This window comes from Gavialis gangeticus, unplaced genomic scaffold (genome assembly GCF_001723915.1).
Source record: "Gavialis gangeticus isolate Ggan-Ray unplaced genomic scaffold, GavGan_comp1, whole genome shotgun sequence".
Classification (NCBI taxonomy): domain Eukaryota; kingdom Metazoa; phylum Chordata; order Crocodylia; family Gavialidae; genus Gavialis; species Gavialis gangeticus.
The window spans coordinates 23385325-23401383 of record NW_017728993.1 but is presented as its reverse complement, the minus strand read 5'-3'; the positions used below and the strand labels follow the sequence as shown (position 1 = coordinate 23401383).

General features: G+C 45.3%; 1 protein-coding gene across 1 annotated transcript in view; it reads right to left on the bottom strand.

Annotated features, from left to right (window-relative positions):
• Positions 1-11565: 11565 nt before the first annotated feature.
• Positions 11566-16059, bottom strand: part of ATPAF1 (ATP synthase mitochondrial F1 complex assembly factor 1) — a 22358-nt gene continuing 17864 nt past the window's right edge. The window contains exons 7-8 of the mRNA XM_019501359.1: positions 13349-13456; positions 11566-12180 (exon numbers count right to left, since the gene is read on the bottom strand). Of these exons, the coding sequence (XP_019356904.1) occupies positions 11998-12180; positions 13349-13456 (291 nt within the window). The 3' untranslated portion in view covers positions 11566-11997. The remainder of the gene's footprint in view (positions 12181-13348; positions 13457-16059) is intronic.

The window sequence follows — 16059 nt, the reverse complement described above, 5'->3', positions numbered from 1 at the left end:
ATTGCATCTCAGCCTGAGCACAGCATTCATCGCTTTGCGGTAATTGGATTCTCCTCCTCAGACTGAAGAGAGACTGAATGACAGCAGGGAATGCATCCGAGTGGCAGGTTCAGCACAGACAGACGCTGATGTCTCCATGTTGCCCATTAACACCACAAAACTGTGCATGAACCGAAGAGGAGGCGGGTGCTGGGAGACTTGCAGTGACCCCCAGCTGCACAGAGGCCAGGCGGGTGCTGAGTGGGTCAGAGATACATCAGGGTGTTTATTCTCCCCCCAAACACTGAGCGTCTTGCTGATGATAGATTCCTGCTCACACCATTCCTGTGCAAGAGGAAGCCTCTATTTCCCCATCAGTGAAATGGGGATGATACCCACCTCGCAAGTGAAGCTCATGCTGATCTACAGATGAAAAGTCCGGAAAAGGGCTTAGCAACTGTTAGGAAATCTGCATTCTCCCCAATGCAAGCGACTTCAGAGCTGCCACCAGAAGGTCCCAGCATTGCCAGAGAAACACTAAGGCACAAGAAAGCAGGGCTGAAAAGGACCTCACAAGGTCATCTGGTGCATCAGGACAGGATCAGCCCCGACTAAACCAGCTCAGTCAAACATCTAACTTGCTTTTGAAAACGTCTAAGGATGGAAAGTCCAAAACTTCCCTGTTCAATGCTGAATCACCCTCATACCAAGCAAGTTCCTCCTAATCTCCAACCTAAATTTTCTCTGCTGCAGCTCGAGGGCATTGCTCCTAGTCCTGCGGTCACAGAGAAAAGCCCATCTCCATCCTCTTTGTGATCGTGCTTCAGCAATTTGACAACTGTTATCAAATCCCGCCTCAGTCTTTTCCTCTCCAGATTCAATCACCCTAGTCCTTTCAGCCTTTCCTCATAAGTCTCGTTTCCCAGACGCCTAATCATTTCTGTCTTCCTTGGCTGGACTCTTTCCAACCTGTCCACATCCTTCTTGAAGTGCGGGGGTCCAAAACTGGACACAGTACTCAAGGGTGAGGCCTCACCAGTGCTGAAGAGAGTGGAAGAATCGCTTCCCTCAATTTGTGACACTCCCATTAACACAATCCAGGATGCTGCAAAGAGAAAAAAAAAAGGCTAACAGCAAGAGCACATTGCTGGGTCATATTAGCTTATAGTCTACTGTAAGTCCCAGGTCTTTCTCTGCAGTCCTGCAGCCTGGCCAGTTGTTTCCCAGGCTGTTCTGAGAGCTCTGCCAACAACCCATGGCCAGTCCTGTCCCCTTGCCAAGATGCCTAGACTTTCTTCCCACAAGGAAACCCACATGCCCCAGGTACCATCCTGCTGCCATGGAAATCCAGGACAAAAATCCCCACCAACTTTTCTGCACGTGTACTGGCCTCTGGTTTCTTTTCTATCCCATCCAGGAAGAGCACAGACCAATTGCAGATGCTTCCTCAGCCTGACAAAGGGTGTTTGTACCCGAAAGCTTGAAAAGAAGAATTTTTCCAGCTATTTTAGTTAGTCTAATAAAAGATACGGGATTTACCCAAAGAACCTTGTCTGCCCGTGAACGTTCACGGCACAGATCCGGGCCCTGCCATGTAATAACATAACAGCCAAGTATTGTCCCCTCTAATGCAAATCCAGAAACTGGGCCCGTGGGCTCTGGGTGGCCGGCTTTCCTCATGCTACGCACCAGCAATTTTGCATTTGCTTGTGACAAATGACGCTGCGCTAATGGCTGTTGGTGTTGGGTGCCAGGGGGAACCTGGGAGCTTGAGTCACAGGCCCTAGATCCCACGGTGCTAGGTGCTGTACAAACACAAGCCAGTCCTTGTCCCAAAGAGCTTGCATCTCCCGTTGCTAACAAATGAAAGCATCTGTGTCCCTGACGTGCAGAAACCACCACAAGTCACAGAACGATGCAACGTCTTCTGGAGCAATGGCTTATCAAGCTTCTCTCCAAGGCTTGGCTGCCCTGAGGCATTCAATCGGGGCAGACAGTCACCAGGTTCAGCAGGATGCAAGAGGATGAATTTCATGGGGTCAAATGAATCGACTCCCGGAACAGCTCAGCCTGGGCAGAAGTGAGAGGCGCTTGTATGGAACGGGTTGCTACACCAGCAGCCTTGCAGGGGAGGCAGGTGATGCATGCAGAACATAACGGTACGTTTCTCACGGCCTTGCGGTGCAGATGCCTTATTAAGACCAAGACTTAGGTGCTGGAGGGATCACTGTAGGTGGTGGGAGTTTAAACCGAGACGCAAGCAAATCAGGGGGGTGGAGGGAGGGAGAGAAAGAGAAAGGGAGCTCTGCCGCAGGCTGCCTCTGTGTCCTTAGGCAAGTCACTTGGTTGCTCCGTGCCTCAGTTTCCCCACGTGTAAGTCATGGACAACACAACATCCTTTGCCTGTATCATTTTGATGGTGAGTTCTCCCTTACGATGCGTCTGACGAAAAACAATTAAAAAAGAATTGATTGACTTTTGTCCTGTCATGGTGTCCGGTAACAAAAGAAGATATAAAATTTCAACATCCAAGCTCAACAGAAATATTAGCTCTAAGACCATCACCACTCTGTACCTACCACTGTTCATAGCGGATGTTCATGGTATTTATAGTTTGCCTAGACTAGACTTGTGTCATGCACTTGCACAGTTGTCACTTCCCCTGGTAGATGATTTCACCACCACAATGATCTCACTGGCCGGAAATTCATCCTGGTCTTCATCAGCAGTTTGCTTTCCCTTATTCTCCTCCCTCTTAGAGTTAGATCCTCCAGCCTCTGGTTATTTTAACAGCAATTCTTAACTTGTCATTACGCATCTCAAATCTTTGGAGATTCAGGTCTCACTGCACAGCAGGGCATCTCTAAAATAAATCTGCAATTTATACTAGTCTCATCAGTCAATTCTACCCTCACTCTACCTCATCACCTAATCATATTTTGGTTGTTTTCTGTATCATTCCCCTTGGTTTATTAGTATTATTTTGGTAATGAGGTACCCGATCTATCTACTTATGGTCCCCGTATATATGTGTGTGTATATGTACATATACACATACATACACACATATACGTGTGTGTGTGGTCCCAATATTTTCCTGCCCATGTGCAGGGGGGCTGGACCCAATGATCTGTAAGGTCCCTTCCAGCCCCTAACAACTCTGAAACTATGAAGGCACGCACTTCACATGTGGGTACACACCAACATGAATATAGTTATATGCATAACAAGTAAGAGCATAATTCAGTTAACAGTCTAGCACAATGCCTGTACCAATCCTATTGCTATTGCCTATTGCTTCTATTACAACAAATACCAGTTATCTGTATGGGCCTTAAGTACACCCACGCTTAAGTGCATAGGATATTCCAGACCCTTCTTCTCCTCTGTAAAGCAGCTGTACTCTGGTTAACTGCAGAGATCTGGTGAAGGGGAAGCAGCTATTGAAAAACAGCTACAAGGTGGCTTACAATCGAGGGGAGCTGGTCTGTTCCAGAAGCTGCTTGGTGGCAGCATCTCTGCAATGACTATTAGATGCCTTGGAAAGGCTGGAAGCCAGTTTGTTTCAGGGCTCTTAACTGGGCAGCACTGACTATGCTGCAGACTTAATTAAATTCAGGCGAGTGCATATCCCAGGCAACTACATGGTTATTCCTGCACCACTGGGAATGTCTTCTTGACAACTCTACAACTCAATTCGTGCTGACAACGCTGTGGACAAGAGGTCACCTTTGCTCACCAGTTACCTGAACTGTGCTATAAACACCCATGATCTTTTACTCTGCCGCGTGCTCTTTGGCATTCTCTCCTAATCTATCTGAGCTTGTCTTTTGCCCTTTGCAGGTTCAGCGATGTAAACCGCATACGTGCTTATTTCCTATGAGCAGAGCCCACCGTGCACAAACTTATCAGTGTTAGATAGGTCAGGAAAACTCCGTGGCATTAATTTAGCAAGAAACCTACTCGTTAATTGAAAAGTCTGTTTGCTGAGAGAAATCATTTCTGATCACGGGCATCCTCAAACAGCAGGTAACTGTGCCCTCTAGTGGATTTTGGCTGGGCTCAGGGTCTGAGAGACAAACTTTTCTTTTTTTTTTTTTTTGATGCCTATTAGAGACAGCGTGCACCGTTTTCACTAGCACATGTGATGAAGAAAGGCAATGGTCTATGCTTCAGGGGCATTTCGTGCATTAAAAGCCTAAATGATCCAGTATGATCTCCTGTGCTAGAGACACTGGAGAATTTCACCCACCGGCTTCTGGATCAGGTCCAATCATTTTCAGCCCCATTAGGTCTCATATCGAAAAAAATATTCAGGCTTAATTTAGGCAATCAAAAAAGGCAATGTGGCTGTGGTGCATAAATACTTCTGATGAGAAAATACTGGGGTGGTAGCAAATAAAGCCCTGGACTAGAACATGGGAAACATGGGATATAATCCAGCTCTCCCACTAGTATGTGCATGTGCAAGCCATTTCCTCACTGTGCCTCAGTTTCTCCACCTATAAAACAGGGATATGATACCGGCCTCCTTTATAAAACACTTTTTTCAAGGATTTTCCCTAAGACCAATGTGAGGCCCATAAGCCTCATTCCCTCCAGCAGTACCTGGGGTGACGAGGAACAATGGCCAGAAGGTGCTGGAGAATAGGTTCAGGTTAGAGATTAAGAGGCACTATTTCACTGTTAGGGTGGCTAGGATCTGGAACCAACTTCCTAGGGAAGTGGTCCTTGCTCCTACCTTGGGTAAATTCAGAAAGAGGTTGGACGAACACCTGTCTGGGATCGTGTGATCCCAGCGTGTGCTCCTGCCAGTGGCCGGGGGTCAGACTAGATGATCTGTTCAGGTCCCTTCTGACCCCAAACTACTATGAAACTATAAAACTTTGAGATACTAAGGAAGCATCTATACAACAGGAAGGTATTATTACACACATTTTTTTTGGTGCAAGAAGGCACAACATGAATGGCTGGAATTTAAAGCCAGACAAATTCATATGATAAATAACAGGAATAGAGGGAGAGGGATGAACCACAAGAACCAAAGGGAACAATGAATTCCCCTCTTCTGGAAGTCTTCAGATGAAGACCAGTCACCTTCCTTGAGAGACCTGGTTTAGTGATACTAGTTGTTGGGCTCAATACTCCCAGCAACTAAAAGAAATCTTCCGGGCTGAGCTCTGCAGGTCTGATTAGATCATCTAGTGGTCCTTTCTGGCAAGCCTGCTTTAATGACTTCACATGCCAGATGGAGAACTTAACCATGGCCTCTGGAAAGTTGTTTGAACAAGGAGGTACCTTCACTGCAACTTTTGCTCACCTATTTGACAGCTAACTGTCTTCCTGCCTCACCTCCCAGTAGAAATTGGGACCAGGTGAGCTAGCCAGGACATGGGGAAACATCTTATATGGCCCTATGCCAGCCACCCCAGGGGCAAGAGGGGTTAAGAAAGTAGCCTGGCCTGGTGTGCTGATGCACAGTGAGGGATGGTGCAAATTCAGAGTCCACCGGCTACTCCATGATAATGCCTCATGTGGACACACCACAGGCACGGGAGCGTGTCCTGCTTCCAGCACGTGACAAGCTGCCTCAAACCAGGAGTCTGCTGTGCACATGCTGTGAGCTGGCACCCTGGCTTTTGCACACTAGCTGCCCTGGAGAGAGAAGGCAGGAAGAAACAACTCTTCCCACATTCATGTCCTTACGCTGCACTGATGGCCCAGTGAGCAGCTCAGGATCTGCATCAACTCCATGCTCCTCATCAGGGTATTTGGTGCGCCTGGCATTGGGCTGCTCCGTTAGCTTCAATGAGGGTCCTTCCAATTTATACCAAGTGCAAGTGAGTGTAGGGGGGGGAGCAAATCAAGCCTGGAAACCCTGTTCATCAAAGGCTCCCCAAGCTCACGTGCCAGATGCAACCTTCAAGCAAATCATTAAGGTGCCTGATAACGTGCCACTCTCCCCAAGCCCCAAAGCCAGCACTGGTACTAAAGCAGGGCTGGACTTTCCAAGGAATAAGACCTGCTGTCTTCCCATTCAGGAGTCATCAGGGGGCACGTTTGAGACATGCTACATTCAGAGCTCAATACGGAGAAGCAAACTTGACCCGTGGCTCATAGCCAGTGCAGTGGTCTGGTTGGCATGCAGCATGTCTTAGATGAGAGGTGGTCAACCTGGGGCCTGTTCTCCACAAGTGGCATGGGTAGCCTCTGTATGTGGCATGAAGTAGGCCAGGACAGCAGAGAATAGGGCAGGAAACAGAGCAGTGACTCAGACAGGGAACAAAAACCAGAGCAGCAAGGAGTGGAAAATAGGGCAGGGGGGCAGAAAGCAGAGCGGCAGATCAAGCAGCAGAAGGGAAGCACAGTGGCGTTTGGGGAGGGTGCAGGACCCAGCATCCTGCTTCCCAGTTACAGGATGGATGCAGAGAGGGAGGGTGAACGGGACATATCCACCCCTGCTCATCTCCCCCTGCAGCTTCCGGCACTCAGCGATTCAGGATGCCTAATTCAGAGGCTGCTCCTGATCTCCCTTGTTCGATACCTACAGATGGACCTTTCCTCCAAGAAAGACCTCCTTTATAAAGCATTTTTCAAGCCGTCCGCCTCCACGGCGTCTCATGGCCACGAGTTCCATAAGCTGCTTACACGCCGTGTGAAAAAGTACACCCTTTCACTAGATTTAAACCTACTGCCTAATAGGTATTAGGTCCTGTCCTAGTTGTGTCACGTCTCGTTCTAGCACTGAGAGCCATCAGACAAACTAGATCCCTATCGACTGTCCGTACCATTTAGTATTTGGTAAACTTCCATGCCTTCCCCACTTGAAAAATCTTATGTTTTGAAGTGAACTTTCTCAGTGCACAGAAATGGGCTCAGGCAGAACAATGCCCCACATGGCAAATTAAGTATATGTCAGCAATACATCATGCCCATTCAACAGATACCTTTTAGCCTCTCTGCACATATTTTCTAATGCCTCTAAAGGGCTGGCCCCCAAATGCACAAGTTAGTGGTAGCCATGGGATCAGAGCCCAGGAGTTGTACAATCCTTGGGTCACTGCCCTTTACCCATGCAGAAAGACCTGACTGGCACCACTTACCAGCTTGCTGCAGAGAGAGCCTACAAAACCCCAAAACAAGTTGTACCTGATATGGGGAAGATGTTGGGAGGGAAGTGAGACTACGTAGGTGGTCCAAGAAAAGATATTACCAAACACACCTTGCCTCTTCTGTGTTCCCTGAACCATCAAGGCCACAATGCACTAACTTTGATGTTGAGTCAGGCATGGCTGAGGAACAGAGAAGGGGAAAGTACCCCACCACGGACCAACGAGCAGACAGAAGATGGACTACGGTTGTGTAAAGGGAGAAGACATAGGGGAATAAGGAGCTTCATAGATGACTGCTGGAACAAGGAAAATAAAACCCTTCAAAAGGCTCCCAGATATCATTTCCTGATGCGCATCCGCTCCAGAAGGCAGACCTCCCTGGAGGAGCCCTGGCATCCCTGATACCTTGGGCTGCTGCCCTTGTCCACCAGTAGCAGATCTGCCGTCCGAGATCTTGGAAGAGTTGGGGAGGGAGGCACAGATGTTGCAACAATAAAAATATTTCCATCCCTGTGGGTCCCTACATCAACAAATTCTGCCCCCAATCCACGCCTCCTTCCTCACCTGGATTCACCTTCCAACCAACAACTCTTCTTCTCAAAGCCAAAGTGAGCCCTGAATTTCCATTCAATTTAGGAAGGGGAAATGTGATCTGTGGTTCTCAGCTGGAGGGAGCTGGTTTCTATGCTCAGCTCACAGAAGAAAGAAAAAGGTCTTCAGTCCTTGGACAAGTCAGACACTTGACCTAGTAGTACTGGCTGACCTCACACAACGGTTGTGAGGTTAAATCTGCTGCCTCTGTTAAGATGCCTGGAGAAACTCAGCAGGAAAATGTCATAGAGGGAGAGTAAAATGGTGTTGCTTTCACTGAAGGAAAGCAGAAAAGCAACCTTTCCTGCAGGAAACAAACTCAGCTGGTTTAAAGTGGAATTTTCCATTCATGTAAAAGGCCAGATTTTAAAATGAACTTTCTGAATCATTACTAGATGTCAGAAGGTCAGTGAAAGCAAACGCATCGGTGGGGTGAATAAAAACAGCATCTTTAAAAATGTCAGTGAACATTTTTTCACTTTCTCTCTCTGAAGGGGAAAATCCAAAGTGCTCCTGCATTAGGTGCCTTAGAAAACCCTCGTTAACACTCTCCTTTTGCCACGATGCCAACAAAAAGCACACCAGTGCACACGTTATTGGTTGGGACCCCTGTCCATCACTGTTACCTTGCAGCTGCTTATATCCATCTGTTGTCCTGTCACATGCTTAGCTTGGAAGCTCTTTGGGACTGCCTTTCTGTTGTTTGGCATGTCTACAGCTGACACTATAGGAATAAAAAAAATATATTTTTTTCTTGTAGAAAAATATCAGATTTGCCAAAACTGCATTTTCCTACTGGAAAGTCTTCCTGCCAAAAATTGCAACCAGAGACAACGATCATTTTTCCCTCCATAAACTCACCTCCTCCGTCTCGCCTGTGGGCACACAATTAAGTAACTGGTATGGGGAAAAATGAAAAAGCCCTATTAATTAATCATCTTCCTTCCCACAACCATAAAACTTGATTACCTTATTATCTTGGCATGAACAGCTGCAAACACTATTATCAGTTCAGATGTTATCGAGCCCTTATGTAAATACAGGCCTAGCAGCAGCAAGGCCAAGCTCTCATTGCGCTGATGTTTAACTTGCACAAGAGAAATGTTTCTTCTAGGTTTCTTTACATTTCCTGCTTTTTTTTTTTGGCAGCCAGCCCCTTGTACTATTTCTTGTCCTGCAATTGATGGGATTGGCTAGAAGAAAGCACTCTTAAAACAGTGAGACACGCCCTTACACAGGACACACCTGTCACAAGGCTTGATTACAGATACGAGTCTGCTAGAGCCTCGAATTTAGGAGTGACAGCACAGGTTAGACTGTAGACTCAAGATGCGCCAATGCCTGATGCTGAACTCCCATAGAGGGACGTCACATTGGGCATTTTCACAGTTATGCACACCTTTAAAGCAGGAAGCAGCCAACGGGGGGGAGGTCATCCTTATTTCTGCTCACAAAGGGAGACTGAGACATTGAACATGGAAGCACCATGTATCATATCAGCTATCCCTCGATACAAGGACGATGTCGGTCAGCAGGAGGATTAGTGGCGAGTTTTAAGGCGGTGGAGGAGTCCAATCCTTGCTTTGCAAGCTTTTCTGCAGATATAAGTGGTGCCTTGGGATATACACAACTGTTGGCCAAGATGTTGCGTGCTTTCCTTCCTCGTCTGCCATTCCTCAGCTTCCTGAGCAAGACAGTTCTCTCTGAAGTGGGCTGTAGCTTGATGTCTGGTGCCGTACCACAGCACTTCCAGGGGACCTTCAGGGGAAAGAGAGGCAGCAGTTTCTGTAGCAGGCAGCAATTTGTAGAGGTATGGTCTGGTATTTGTATCGCTAGAGCATCAACCAGCCACCTATGAAAACACACCTGGGCACTTACAACCTAATCGAAGACAAGATAAAGTCAATCACCCTCCACGACCAAAACCACCCTCTGCTGAAGAAGAACCCAGCTAAGGAAGAAGTTCAACAAAGGCCCTTTTCCAGGAAGATGCCACTTTGTCTCTGCAGGGGACAGGGTTAACGGCCACCCCCTGCAGCCGAGATCACCAGAATAGTCTCCGATCCAAGCAGTTGCCGAAGGGGTCTGTGCGGTGCCAGGTTTCCTCACAGCTGCCTCCCAAGACTGCGGAAAAAGATCGCAAGTAAAACACAACTCCTGGTCTCCTTTGATAACCAAATCTTGTTCAACCAGAGAAATGATATGCGTCTCCCAGCCCAGTCCCACTCTCTTCTCCTCTTCTGGCCCACATTTCACCTTAGCCACAACTTGGAGGCCTGACTAGTCCATTTGGTGTCGCTTCATTGACTTCAGTGGGTTCCTGCAAACTTCAGCCAAGTGATGGGACGACTCGAGCCTGGAATTTCTGCCCACAAACCCGTGACAATTCTGAGATCTCTGCTACAACGGCCGTCAGCAAGGCTCTGAAAATGTGTGCTGCAACCCTAATTGCTGGGGCCAGTGCAATCGTTAAGGAATGGCTGGTCTTTCCAAGGAATAAGAGCTGCCGTATTTTCCACTTAGAAATCAGCAGGTATATTTTAGAGCAACTCTCTTGGTGGGTGGCTGACCAGCACAGTACTTTGATTGAAATATAGTATCTTAGACGATGGGGTATCCAGGGTGAGTAAGAGCTGTCTGGCAAAGAGAGGATTGGCAAATGAACTTTCTGAAGAAACAGTGGAAACTTCTTTCACCTCCGTAAGAAAGACACGTGCATCTCCAGGGTATGGATCCAAGTACAAACATAGGGAGTTGGCTCTGGCCCAGCAAGAGGAGAGACAAGACAACAGGAAAACAGGGATCATTTCACCCAAATACAGAAGCGAACAATGTGCACAACTTAACTACTCATGAGTCTAACCCCTTGTTCTAACAGTGCCTTAAGCACAGGATTAGGAAGCCACCCTAACCCTTGCTCTGATAATTGTTGCCTCTCTTGACAGATGCCAGCCACTTCACTTTCGGGTCTCTATTCCCCTGTTGTGACAAATGAGGTTCATTAGGATGCTGATAGGATTGGTTTTCAAAGGGTTCAGGACAAGACAACTGGCTCCCCGCTCACTTAGGGATCAAAGGCTATGATGACTGCTTTGCACTTGGGAAATGTTTCACTTGGATTCTTATCCATATATGTCTCCAGAAAAGACACTGGCTACTTTAGCTATGATCCAGCATCCTGATACCATCAAGGAAACCACGAGAGCAGAGCAGATGCTGCTTGTGGGACACTAGAAAGCACGAAAGGTGGAAAATGATACCACACACGGAGTTAGCTTGGCTCATGTTAATAGCTGCTGTGCTATACCATGTGTATGAGTGTGCCAGACGATATTTTCACACATTACTGTCCATCCATCTTGGGCAGAATCAACAAGGCTCTCCTTGTCGTGCTACATCAGACCATTTTTGTTGGACACAGTGCCTTTTCTGAAGCATAAATGGGTTTTGTTTTACTCTTCACATGCCATTATAGTTGAAGAGCTGGCTGTCTAGACATCTGACAAGGCCACTGAGTAGTCCCATTGGACGACATTAGGAAACTCAACATACAAACTCTTTATAATATCCTGTCATGAGTAAAATCATCTACAAGTGATGGACCCAGTGGCTGGAGGGCTGGATGAAGTTCATACCTCAGTTAAGAAGCCTGACATTCCCAGAGCCAAACTCAGCTGAGTTCTTCTGGCCTTAGCAGAACACAAAATGCAAAGCATGCATCTATGTAGGAAGCCCCACACATCAAGCAGAGAGTAATCTGTCTTCAGTCACCAATCCCATTATCTTTTTACTGCTGGATAAGAAAGAGAGCCGTATAACCTTCACACAAGACAAAAAGCCTGACCCATGCAGTCAAGAGTGGAGGACACCTGTAAACACAGTGTTTGCTGAAAATAAATACCATTTATTATCTTTCCAACTGCTGAAACTGCAGTAGTTGTTCTGCAAGCAGTTGTTCTTCCTCATGTTATTTATTGTTTCCAAAGTAACACACCACTCGGCAAGGAAGTTATGGAATAAACTGTTCTGATGAGACTGACCTAAGGTCTTATGTTCTACTCTGTCCATGCTTACGTTGCCGCTTATCCTAAACTACCATTTTGCTTCAATATAAAAGTCAGGCATGAATATCAGACTCTCTGCTCCTCTTCTTATCACTCCTGTGGCTACCAGTTTTACAGTACACACACTCTCTTTCATCACGGTTCAAAAAAAGAATAAAAAAAAAATAAAAAGCCTAAGTAAGGAACTGGTCCATTGTGAAATTCCAACTGCCTCTTGCCCAGAAGTTGCAGACAGCAGGCACTAGGATTTGTCAGTCCAATTTTGCTGTCAACTCTCTTCCAAGTCCGCTCTGCTCAAGCTCAGCTATGACTGACATGTACTTAAATTCGTTAGGTCTGTGGTTAAAGGTCTCCACTAATCCAAAGGTTTCTGAACGATCTGTTGCGTAGAAAAGCTGGACCTGGTTAGCAATGCACTGGGCTTCAGAGACGTTCTGCATGGTTGGGAAAAGGAGAGAGAGAGAGAGGACCAGTTAGATGAGATATTGCCTTAATATTGATGCAACAGCACCCTGCTATGAAAGGATGTAAACAGCACCTCCTCCAGCCTACTGAACAAGCCTCCTATACCTCCTGACTCAGCTCAAAACTCGCCACAATCCTGCTCCATCCTGTTCCTAACTTGCTTACTCTTCCATAAAGCTGGTCTCTTTGTCAAGTCTCCACCATCCCTCTCAAGTCCCCCCCTCCCTATAAGCCACTATGGATTCAGATCTCCCCTTCTCCTTCTAGATGCCTGCCTTCCCCTGTAAAAGTATTCAGCCTAACTCATACGAAATATAACTCATAACAAAGGCCTACTCTACAGGCAGATTTCTGCAGTATGATCTGGGGAGTCAGGGTGTACGTTTTAGTAATAGCTAGACCCCTTAAGTGGAGGTAGCTATAAAGTATCTTGCACTCTTATATTCTTCACAACAGAAATTTGTTGGACCATGTTGACCACCACAGGAAGCCCTTCCAGGAGGGCATGAAGGAACCCAATGAACATGTCACACATTGTTCTCATCCTCTCCCCAAACGAAGAAATGTGTATGGTGGACAGTTGTATGTGGTGCGTTCTTGCCCACATGGACGCTTACATTCGTTAGAGAATGCAAGGTCCTAAATAAATACAATCATCTTGTACTTAAGAGTGGAAGGCAGGGAGATCTGTGATGATCTTTATCCCACTGTTCTGGAAAAATATCTTCCCATACTGAAATCCCTTCATATCCATATCTACAGCCACAGCAGGAAATGATACAAATGGAGGGTGGTTCACCTTGTGCAGCCATGCCCAACAGATGGCCAAATTTCACCTCCATTTTCAAACTACTACAGAAAGGCTTGGATGTTATCAAATGCATTAGCCACATAAAATTATGCAAATCGTTTCCCACTCGGATTGCCGGCCAGCAGTTTTTCGTGAATTTTCACTATTCAAGTGGGGGTGTCCAGTTTGACCGGACATTGAGATCACACATTGTGCTTCTAGCCCTTGACTGGATGAGGAACTCTAAAAGGGCTCTACAGGACTTAACTTCTAATTGCTTTTAATTAAATATTGCAAGAGTGGATGTTGTTATAAAAGCCAAGCAAGCAAAGACAGGCTTCTCTTACCAAGAACTTGGAGTCCATTTCTGCTGTCATCAGCACTATTCCCTTTTCCTTCTGCAGTTCGGGATAGTGGTATAAGATCAACTGGCTGGCAGCGGCTTCACCTTGGGTCTGCAAGAGAAAACGTGACTTTGTGATAGTGCCCTCTAAAAAGCTCTAGCTTCACTGCATGTTAACAGCTAGGCTGAGAGTGCACTTGAATATCAATGGTATTAACACAATACATTTAATATTAATTAATATGAATTTTAAATTAATTATTTTTATTTGTTAAAATGAAATAAAATGAAATAAAAAGAATAATTAATTAAAATAATATTATTTAATATTAATTCAAGGTGATTTGCATCATCACAGAACCTCACAGGAGGCGAGAGGCTCCATACCAGCTATGAACTGACTGCCCAGAGGAGCTTTCCATCTCTTGACTCCTCTGTGAAATCCTATGAAATATGAACTTTCATTTCTACCCAGGAGAACTTTTACAAGCTTTTTTCCAATGCCCGATGAAGGGTGTTTGTGCCCAAAAGCTTGCAATTAAAGAATTTTTTTGCAACAATTTTGCTGGTCTAATAAAAGATATCACCTCTACTATGAGTCCTAATTACTTTAAATATTAACTTCATACACCTCAGTCAAGAGTTCCCGCCCTGTCCTAGCAAGGTCAGAGTAAGGCTGCTTTTAATTAAGAGCTGATTAGTTGCAATTTCATGCGTTTATATTAAACAGTGATTCATAGAGTTTAAAGCCAAAGACAACCAGGTCATTGTGTGGTCTCATTTTCTTTGCATCACAGGCAATTAAGTTTCACCCAGTTACTCCTATATTAAGTCTAATTATATGCATTTGACTGAAGCACAACTTGTATTTGGCTAAAGCAGAATTACAAATAAGGTATCTAGTCTTAAAACATCAAGCAATGGAGAATTCACCACTCCCCTAATTTGTTTCCCTGGGGAGTCTCTCTTACCATTAAAATGTGTCCCTTATTAGATTAAAGGGATCATCAGAGCCTGTGAAAACCTTTAAACCTTAATTAAATTCGCTCCTCGAAGCTAAATCAAACTGAGCCCTCAGAGTGTCTCACTATAAAGATTTTTTTTCCAGATCGTAAATAATCTGTGGGTCTTTTCTGAAATTTCTCCAGGTTTTGTTTTGTTGGGTTTTTTTTTTTAAAACCTTGAAAAGATACTAGAAATACTCTGCAGAGTTCTCTTAGCAATCTTTGTGTGGAGGAAAGCACACGTCCCCATGCCTCTTCACCACTCCCTTTTTAATGCATCTTTTTGCCATAGCATTGTACTGGGACAGGGTCTCTTCAGGGTCTTTGCTGTCCAGGATGTTGTTCAACACTGCTGTAGATGACAGAAGGATGGCTGCACCCCCCGTTCCCAGACATCTCTTGTGGTGTTTCGCTAAGAGGGGTGGGCAAAATGGCAGAGTGGCACAGGCTGGGCAATGGAGTCCACCATGGGCCCAATCTGGCCTGTGGGCCAGGCTTTGCCCACCCCTGCTCTACAAAAACACATTTCATTTTGCCAGACCCCAGCTTACCAAGCAATCCAGCCAGCTCCGTAAGACTGCTCTGGCCTTCTTGTTACATGCCACACTGCCAATCTTTGTCCTAGCCACAACATTTATCAGTGGTGATTTCATATTCATTCCTAGATGATTGATAAAAGTACAGAATAGCCTCAACACCAGTATCAATTCCTGTACAACTCCACTAAACACACCCTTATTTAATGTTCCCCAGCTGATATCTGTCAGCCAGCCACTTCTCAATCCATGTAGCACGTATTAGTATTGTATATTGATGTTTTAATTACAAAAGGTCACAGGGTACTAAGTCAAAGCTCATCGAAGCTGAAGCATCTCACAGGTATGCAGTTAATTTTATCATATGTGAAATCTCAAAGAATGCAATCAGAGTTGACAAGATGTATTTTCCATAAAACCCTGCTGACTGGTATTAATTATATTCCTTTTTCAACTCTTTAAATCTGTATTGGCTTTTCCATTCTTTTGCTGGAGACAGATGTTGGTCCAACCAGCCTACGCTTCTGTGCATCATTTCTTTTGCTGTTTTTGAACACTGGGTCAACATGAGTGCTTTCCCAGCCTCCTTGAGTTTCCCTGATATTCCAAGACTTATTAGAAAATAATATTGGTGGGCCTGAAATCTCCTCAGACAACTCTTTCGAGATTCTTAGGTGCAGGTTATCAGGGACTGTTGAAAAAAACACAATTATCCCCAGCAGATGTTGGACACCATTCTTTTTAGTTACAAATGTATTGAAAATGCATCGTACGAGGATGTTGAAGTAATTTTAACACCTTGGCTCTTTACAGGTACAGGCCAGAAATATCTGCTGAAAACTTACTGTTCTGTGCATCACCTACATTTATCTGCTAGGAGGCCTTCATAAATGCTAGGATTTGTTTTGTTCCCAATTATTCAAAACTCATCCCTACTGTCCTTAGCCCTGGATTCTTCCCCATTTTGAGCTTCCATTATCAAAGTCCTGCCCTCCATAACCTCTTATTTGTTATATTAGCTAATTTATTTCTAATTTATTACTTTTACTTTGCTATACAACTAGGACTGACTTTTAACTGCATTGGCTTGCTTTCTTGACAATGAACTCAGTTTAAAACTCTATTTTCATTCACTTTTTTGTCTAAATCTTTCTTCCCAATTGACTCCATTTTTA